The sequence below is a fragment of the Hibiscus syriacus genome, unplaced genomic scaffold (assembly GCF_006381635.1).
Source record: "Hibiscus syriacus cultivar Baekdansim isolate YM2019G1 unplaced genomic scaffold, ASM638163v2 tig00011761_pilon, whole genome shotgun sequence".
Lineage (NCBI taxonomy): Eukaryota > Viridiplantae > Streptophyta > Magnoliopsida > Malvales > Malvaceae > Hibiscus > Hibiscus syriacus.
The window spans coordinates 439,975-449,449 of NW_024062256.1; the positions used below are offsets into that span (position 1 = coordinate 439,975).

The window sequence follows — 9,475 nt, forward strand, 5'->3', positions numbered from 1 at the left end:
TCGATACCTATGAGGTAGTATCGATACCATAGTAAGGGTATCGATACCTAGAAACATCGAATCTAATTTTGGTATCGATACTGGTATGGGTATCGGTACCTTAGTAGGATAGTATCAATACCCTAGTAAGGGTATCAATACCATGCAACATCGAACTTATTTTTGGTATCGATACCCGAAGGGGGTATCAGTACCATAGTATAGAAGTATGGTACTATGGTAGTAGTATCGATACTATGGAGCCAGAAATGTAAAATAGGTTGATATTGATATAAAAGGTTAATGATATGTTCTTTGGAGTATTGTTTAATTACAATGGTTAAAAAATATTCTAACATTGAGTGTGATATATGTCTTTATGGATTGCTTGGGTAGATCGGAACCAGTCTCCCGAAACAAGCAAAACTAAGGGCTAAAACAAAGTACCAGAGTAATCAGTCCTATCTTTTGGACACATAGCAAGGATAATCAGGTGAGTGCATTTATGTTGTACATTAAGGGTTATAAAGATAAAATGCTAAAAATACATGTATACATATTGCATCGATATATCAATACTATGTGTACTATAAGCACTTTGTGTGCATAATCACGGAATTCATCATAAGTTGATGAATCACCGTACAAGCACTTCGTGTGCATAATCACGAAATTCATCACAAGTTGATGAATCACCGTATAGGCACTTTGTGTGCATAATCACGAAATTCATCATAAGTTGATGAATCACCGTACATGCACTTTGTGTGCATAATTACGGAATTCATTATAAGTTGATGAATCACCGTACAGGCACTTCGTGTGCATAATCACAGAATTCATCATAAGTTAATGAATCACCGTACAAGCACTTTGTGTGCATAATCACGAAATTCATCATAAGTTGATGAATCACCGTACAGACACTTTGTGTGCATAATCACAGAATTCATCATAAGTTGATGAATCACCATACAGGAACTTCGTGTGCATAATCATAGAATTCATCATAAGTTGATGAATCACAGTACATACACTTTGTGTGCATTTTCACGGAATTTATCATGAGTTGATGAATTTATGTATAGGGCACTTCGTGTGCTAACATGTTAATGAACATAAATAGAAGAGGGTAAAAGAACCATAATAGCACCAATGATACAAAGTTATAAGTCTTTACAATAAATTGTAAAGAGTTGTTTAACATTAAAATTGTTACCCTATATTGTGTTTATAAGTTGATTATGATTATATTTGCCTCACTAAGTAATACTTAACGTGTGTTCGTTTCATGCGTAGGTTGAATACAAGCTGAGTAAGGAGATCATCGGACATCCAGTCAGAGTTGCCTAATCAGTAACAATATGGCATACTTGTCTACTATTGATATATTTTAGTTGGCATGTAATAGGTGTAGTAAAAACACTCTGTAAAACCTTTGAATTGAACTACTGTAAAACGGTAAAATGTGGAACATCTCTTTTGTGTGTATATATAAGCTAATGCATGTTTTAATTATCAATAAATTCTAATGGTTTTATAAAACAAAACAAATTTGTATGGATTTTTATATGGGAAAACTGTTTTAAAAGTGAGGTGACATCTGTAGCTCGTATACGTAAAGGTATACGGGAGATGGGTGTTACATAGAAACTACGTGAGTTTCAGATGTTGAACCCCCAAAGAGCATATTGTTGTCATTACAGTTTTTAGTAGTAAAGGAAATGAGATGCTAGATATAAAGTAATGAAATCAATCACGAGAAGTATCAATTCATGCTATAGCATACCATAAAGCAATTGGTCAACTATTAAATAAAATGATATGATATTATGACTTCTAAATTTTATACAAACATGATATACTTAGTCGATGCGATTAGCATTGATTAAAACCATTTAAACTATTTTAATAATTTTTATTAATTAAATATTCAAACTATTGACAATGTTAATATAATGATTGCACATTTTCAGTGTACTTATGTTACTCGACAAAACCAAAGCGCACAAATATACATTACAATTCGAATGAAAATATTTTTTTATTCAAACAAAAACACAATATATTTAATTACAAAATATTTCTACTCACAATCATGAAGATAAATCTCAAAAACTAAATATCTAAGTAAACATAAAATTCGAAGTCTTTCTATTATCCATTGGCCAGACATCGCATCAAATTGTCAAGCTCTACGCTTATTGGCCCACGTTTTGCAATCTCCACGGCTAATAAATATCCCACTTTAAATATTATAATGAAAATTTTAAATTACAATTAAACCCACCTGAATCTGGGAAGCTCCTTAAATCTCGATCCATGTCGAGGCTGAGGTAGACACTTGTCGCCTCCATACAGCTAAAGCCTCCCGATTTCGCTTCAGAGAAAAAGATACAAATTCTCTATCGATTTGCAGCAATTTTTATTTTTATTTAGTTTTTTTGGTGTAAAAAATTAAGATAGTAGCAAAATTAATATCTTGACAGGTAAAAATAATTCGCGTCTTTCTTTACCTCACTGCCTTACTCTCTCGGTCTCTCTTTTTTGTCTACTGTTTATTTTATTATATTTTTGCCATTTTCTTATTTTTTAAGTTCTTTTTTTTTTCTTTTTGTGCACTTGTAGTTCGTTTAGCTGAATATATTTCTGTTCTATGATGGAAGGAATTTATTTTATTTCTCAGTTGATTCTCTGGTTGAATTTTCTTGATGTTTACATGTTGATAGGTTTTACAATTTGGAATAATGGGTTGGTTTTAGATTTTGTTGAAGCTTCATTTTTGTTTGTCGTTACTGGTAGTCTTAGAAATGGAAGTTTGATACTTGTTAGCTGTTGATTAGTTTAATTTGTTTTTCTTTTTAGTTTTTGGATCTGGGATTTGGAGAGGAAAAAATGAAATTGCAAAGAGTATTTTCAGCTTATTCCTTATTATCTGCTTGAATTTGATGGATTTGCAGGAGAATTTGTTTGGTTTATGTGTATGATTGTATGTTTTTGTACTAGTTGTGGGAGGATCTTTAAATTTTTAGGTTTGACATGAAAGTTTTTTTTTTTAAATCTTTATAGGGGCATTTGAATAGAGTTCATTTGTGTTTTCTGCTGTTCAATACAAGAAATGGGATCTAATCTGAATTTCAAGAATTTTGGTGAAGCTTCAAGTATGGAAGGAAACGGATCAAAGGCAATGGACAGTTTCCCATTGGCTAGGCTGTCATCGATATACTCGTTGACCTTCGATGAGCTGCAGAGCACATTCGGTGAACTCGGCAAGGACTTTGGATCGATGAACATGGATGACCTCTTGCGAAACATATCTACTTCTGGAGAGATTCAGGCTGTGGTGACAGCCTCGGTTCCTGGAGGAGAAGTTGGTGTTTCTGGTGGTAATTTGCAGAGGCAAGGTTCATTGACATTGCCGAGGACTCTGAGTCAGAAAACGGTCGAAGAAGTATGGAAAAACTTATTTCAGGAAAATGATGGTGCTGAAAATACAAGTAATGGTGGTGGTGCTGGTATCGGTGGGGCCAATCTGCCGCAGAGGCAACAAACATTGGGAGAGATAACTTTGGAGGAGTTCTTGGCGAGGGCAGGTGTAGTCAGAGAAGATATCCAACAAATTGGAATGCCAAATAACACTGGATTCTTTAATAACAACTCTGGTTTAGCTCTTGGGTTTCAACAGGCAGACAGAAACAATGGTTTTTTGAGTAACAATAACTCTATTCTTAATCAGCCTCCGATTTTACCATTAGACATTCGTGGAGCCAAATCATCACACTCTAAGCAGCAGCAACAACCACAACCTATATTTCCCAAGCAACAAACGGTTGCATTTGGTCCATCTATGCACTTGATAAGCCCTACACAGTTAGCTAGCCCTGGGGCTCGGGGTTCGGTTATTGGAACCAGTGACCGTTCAATGAATACTAATCTAGTTCAGACTACTGGGCTGCAGAGTGGTGGGATGGGAATAGTTGGTTTAGCATCTCCTGCAAACCATATATCTTCAGATGTGATTTCGAGCAACAGCATAGACGCCTCTTCTTTATCACCTGTCTCTTATGTACTTGGCCGGGGAAGAAAACGCAGCGCTGCTTTGGAGAAAGTAGTTGACAAAAGGCTAAGGAGAATGATTAAGAACAGAGAGTCTGCTGCTAGATCACGAGATCGCAAGCAGGTTAGTTGGGTCATTGTGACCCTTGCATTGATTATTTATCCTTTAGCCTTATGCATAACATAAATTTCCATAAAACAGCTGTAAATTTGTTTGAATGCTGAAGCGTGGTGATTCTAGAAGTTCCTGAATTGTCGTTTTGGACCAACTCTGGTACTACAAAAGCATAAAAACAACTGGTTGTATTAACTGTTCCGGTTTCTGGCAGGCTTATACATTGGAACTTGAAGCTGAAGTTGCACAACTTAAAGAAATGAACCAAGAATTGCGGAGGAAGCAGGTATGTACTATATTCGGAGTAAGATTCTCCGTATTTCTTTGAATACATTGAATGAATGGCACTCCTTGACTATGCTTTGGTTGGTGCAGGAAAAAGTTATGGAAATGCAGAAAAATCAGGTAATGCACATCTCTCTCTTCCACAATTGCGTTTATATTATAGCATTCCTTTGCAGCAAACTAGCTTTTAGATGGGTTCCAATGACCAACAAATTTTGCAAAACATAGCGTAAGTAATGGTTTGCTTCTGCATTTCTCACATGCTGAAGAATCCCACACTCTGCATTTTTTCACTTTGAGATTAAAAAGATGATAAACATCTTCTTCACGTAACTTTACGCGGAAACGAGAATTTTCAGGATGATCAATAAAAACTGACTTCTTGTCAAACAAAGAACGTATTTAACTTGAAATCAAGTACTTTTGAGTTATTACTGGATTGAAGAGTTAAAGATGAGTTACAAACTTACAGTTCAAAGTTTCACCAGGGCCAGTGAAGCAATTTACCATTCTGTTTGCTAACCTAAGTATGATAATAGAGCTGATTCGGTCTGCCCTATGTTGCCTTATTTAAACAGATGATAGAAAAACTGAACCGGCCATGGGGAAGTAGACGACAAAGCTTGAGGAGGACACTGACTGGCCCGTGGTAGAGTTGAGGAATTGCTGATGGTAGAAACGTTGCTTTGATAAATAATCTTGGCCGGTGCTATGATTCAACGGTTGTAGCCTGCGTCTAATATCTATATCTTCATACTGCATAGGGGCTAGATAGATGTACATATAGGAACAAAGGGTTTTGAGTTGCAAGTTACGAACTTTGCAGCATTAGTTCCACTTTGTAGATTAGATTTTCTTATTGGCTTGATCTATGTTTGCCCATCATGATTTAACCTTGACGACAAAGGCAGGCTTGTAGGATAATTATAGATGTATGCTCCAATATGTTTTTGTTCAATCTACCCAATGACTTGGTTGGTCTCTAAATCTTCATACGATTTGACTTGTAAAATTAAAACATATCTCAATCTATTTGCATGTTGTTAGAAATAAGCTATTGATTGAGTTTCTTGTATCCGGATCAGCCTTTATGAATTTCAGGATTCATTTTTTGATGTTGACGATGAAATTGAGGACAATATTATATTTATAATTTTATTTTTTAAAGAGTGGATTTTGAGGACAAAACATTGATAGAAGTATAAAGAATTCAAAGAATTGAATTATATTAAAACAGATGAGTGATTCGGGATTTTCCCATTTTCAGGATTTTGTAGCTTGTATATAAGCCATTTTCATGACCTTAATTGCATGATGCTGGGGAGGCGTCATTGAGAGGCTTGATAGGGCTATTATGAATTCTCTGTGTGAAATATTTTCCGGAATCATTGCTTTATCAAGTACGCCGATTTAAATCGGGTTCATTGGTGGTAAACCGGCTTTTAGAGGACCACCGCCGTTCCGTTTCGTTGCAGGTTGGACACAGCTCCATTCTTTTCAAAATTTTGTTAATGGATCATTGTCGTCAGAATGCTTCTAATTCTATGGCCAAAACAATGATTCTATTCGTTGATGATGTTAATGTGTTTGAATCAGGATGTTTTTGGTCATATTCAAACAAGGAACATACGAGTTATGAAGCATCTTTCAAGCATTCAGGCATCTATTCATCTTAATTATTCAGATGACATTCTTTGGAATCATAAATCTGGGATCAAATTGGTTGTCTTTAGGTGATTGCAAAACCAAGGACTTTTTCCGGGTATCCTCTTTGAAAATACATGGAGAATGGTCCTGTGATTCTCAAGTTGTTATGAATGAAGATGTTATCGTTTTTTCCAACCACTTTTTCGCATGCTTTTTCTCATGAACTAACAGGGTTTATTACTAGTATTTCGCTTGCAGTTGATTACCATTTTGATCATTTCTAGTCTGTGTTTTGGTTTTTGCTCTGCTCTCAAGGTATATACCACATGTCCATTGCCCCCTTGAAAGTGTCGGTTTCTATGTTGTTTGTAATATAATGTATGTGCTTGAAACAGGAGGGACAGACATGTTTGGCAGATCGGAATTGTGACTCGGGACTGCACTGTGAAACTTGTCTAACAAGTGGAAACCTGCGGCCCCGATGCACCAGAATTGAACCTCTAAGCGCCATTACTAATGTCGGTACAGTTTCATCGATTTTCTGTACATGTCTGTAAAAAATGGTATCGATATGAACTCCGGGGTTTTAAAACAGGTTAAGGGACTTCCGTTTAATCAATACTCATGGTTGACTACGCACAACTCGTTCGCCAAGCTAGGAGTGAAGTCAAGCAACTGGTACTTTGCTTTTGGCTCCTACGAACCAGCAAGACTCCGTCACCAGCCAGCTTAATGCATGTGTTCTTTCATCTCACTGTGTAATGTTGGCAGAATTAGCTTAATATATGCGTTTCTTTTATGTTGAAGAGACAGCATCATTGCTCTTTATGTCATGTGGTTTGCTCGTTTGTGCTATGAATGCTTTGAACATTGGTTTATATGGGTGCGCTGTGTTGCTTCCCTGCATTTTCTTGCTAAAGCAAAATCAAACTATACAAAACCTTGTTTCCCCAGTTATATATGGTACTATTTTGTTTGGTATGTTTGTGACTATAATGCTGTGGTTGACATATGACTGGTGTCACATGTGTTGTTCGAACTCTTCAGGTCGTTTTTTCTTGTTCCGATATCACAATTGAGTTCGATTAACGTAGAATCGACTCTGCCTGCTTTCATTTGCATGTAGCAAAGATGATCTGGTTAATAATAAATACATGCTTGGTTTCCTCTTTGATAGGCTAACCTAACTTCTTACCGTTTCTCTTGACATCAACGGTCATTACACTCGATCTTATCGACTTTCCCCCATAGATTCAGAACGGCCTTTATATATTATCACCAAGGACCAGATACTAAACAATTTGCTTGTTGAATTGCAGCATGGTGTTAGAGGATTGATGCTGGACATGTATGATTTCCAGAATGGCATCCGGTTGTGTCACTCTTTTGGAGGACGATGCTACAACTACACAGCTTTTGTAAGTCGATAAATATATTTCACATGGGACTTGGATTTTTCAAAATGAGATTTAACCATGATCATGATCAAGTCATTAATGGAATAGTTTTTTTTTAATTTAATCAGCAACCTGCAATTGATGTTTTGAAAGAGGTTCACGTATTTCTTCAAGCAAACCCATCAGAAATTGTTACCATTATCATTGAAGACTATGTTGTCTCTCCAAGGGGATTCAGTAAAGTATTCGATGCTTCCGGCCAAAGGAAGTTCTGGTTTCTTGTGTCTCGAATGCCGAAAAACGGTGGGAATTGGCCAACGGTCGATGATATGGTTCGAAAGAACCAGCGCCTGGTGGTTTTCACCTCAAAGTCAGCTAAAGAGGCCTCTGAAGGTATAGCTTATCAATGGAGATACATGGTGGAAAGCCAACGTGAGTCCTTTCACCATAACCTTTTATTCAGTTAACTAAAGAGAGCAGAGTTGACATTGATGCATTTGGGAATAACAGATGGAGATCAAGGGATGAAATCTGGTTCATGCTCGAGCCGACGGGAATCACCCCGCCATGAATGCGAAATCGAGGTCACTGATCTTAGTCAACTACTTTCCCGATAGACCCAACATAACCAAAGCCTGCAAACTCAATTCAGCTCCATTAATTAGCATGACAGAAACGTGTTATACGGCAGCCGGCAACCGGTGGGCTAACTTCATTGCCGTAGATTTTTACAAGGTATGAGTGTTGCATAACCTTTATTTGGTATTGGTACAACCAAAAGGCATAAACAACCTGAAAATGAATTGCCCCATGAACATTTCAGAGGAGCGACGGTGGAGGTGCTCCAGAAGCTGTAGACATGGTGACGGTCATCTAGTTTGCGGATGTGCAGACATTTCCTATTGCAAGGTCTGAAACAGCATTCTTCTACCCCCAACATCCTCCATTCCACTGTTCAAATAGTTTTGATATTCAACCGTTGTTTAAACTTTGTAGGCAAATGCGACATTCGGAGAATGTGACAAACCCGACGCAGGTACCGCCCCTGCACCAGGATCCTTAAATCATAGATCAAGCACTGCTCATTTAGATAGCCGGCCAATCTCATCACGGTTGTTGTTGTTGGGTTGGCATAAGTTTCGTAGCCGTTCTCCTGCAATTGTAAACAGGAACTCAAAAACATCATCTTTTTTGTCAATAAAACAGTGGTTCAGATTCGAGGTACATAATAACTGGCCTGTATTTTTTGTCTTCTTCTGATTCAATGATTGCAGCAGTTCTTTATAATGTAACATTGTATGAGTGGGTGACGTGATTGTTTTCATAGAATCTTTTTTTTCCCCTTCAGCTAATAATGCTACATTTCAGGCATGCACCGTCATGTCACAACATATTTGTCTGAATCTTCCCTGTCACCTGCCATTTAACAATGGATGAGCCCTGTATGTAATAATATGGAAGCCACTCTATTACTAAAATGACAAAAGAGCTTAGACCATCCATTTTTTCCATGGATGACTGCCGATCCGATTGCCCTATTTTTTCGAATCATGTCGATTAGCGGAAAGCAGTAGAGAGCAAGACGTGGAACATTTTCATGGTCTTGGATCAAAACTCATACCTTCCTAATTGTTGATTCCAGTCCCACAAGATTTAGCTTTGAAAATCAAAACTATATGCCCAAAGAACCTTTTTTTTATCACTATCAGCAGAGCAACTTGTGTTAAGCCAATGTCATCAAAATTCAAGTTCAGGGCCTGAACCACTGAGGCCTCCATTGTTGAATCCACTGTAAGATCCTTCATATAAATTTCACAATTCACTTTGTAGAATATTGGTGACTCCTATACAAAACCCAAGCAGCCAACTATCATCACATTCTCGTATGACTTTTAACTGTAATTCATTTTTTAGAATAATTCAGATTTTGTTTTTAAAAAATATTCATTATTAGTCACTAGTTAAAAATTTTAACGTCTCGGTGATTTGGAGTAAG

At 36.9% G+C, this 9,475-nt stretch overlaps 1 protein-coding gene and 1 pseudogene across 2 annotated transcripts; both read left to right on the forward strand.

The window, feature by feature from the left end:
* The first annotated feature begins 2,327 nt into the window (after window positions 1–2,327).
* On the forward strand, window positions 2,328–5,505 carry LOC120204950 (ABSCISIC ACID-INSENSITIVE 5-like protein 7). Of its 2 annotated transcripts, none has more exons than XM_039204932.1 (5): window positions 2,328–2,468; window positions 3,049–4,159; window positions 4,365–4,436; window positions 4,526–4,555; window positions 5,014–5,505. In XM_039204932.1, exons 2-5 carry the CDS (start codon window positions 3,098–3,100, stop codon window positions 5,086–5,088), a joined length of 1,239 nt encoding a protein of 412 aa, XP_039060863.1. In that variant the 5' UTR covers window positions 2,328–2,468; window positions 3,049–3,097; the 3' UTR covers window positions 5,089–5,505. The 2 variants fall into 2 exon arrangements, with proteins under 2 accessions (XP_039060863.1, XP_039060864.1); XM_039204933.1 differs by having other exon boundaries at window positions 2,329–2,468; window positions 3,135–4,159.
* A 614-nt stretch (window positions 5,506–6,119) lies between these two features.
* Window positions 6,120–8,779, forward strand: LOC120204904 (annotated as a pseudogene).
* The last annotated feature ends 696 nt before the right edge of the window (window positions 8,780–9,475 follow it).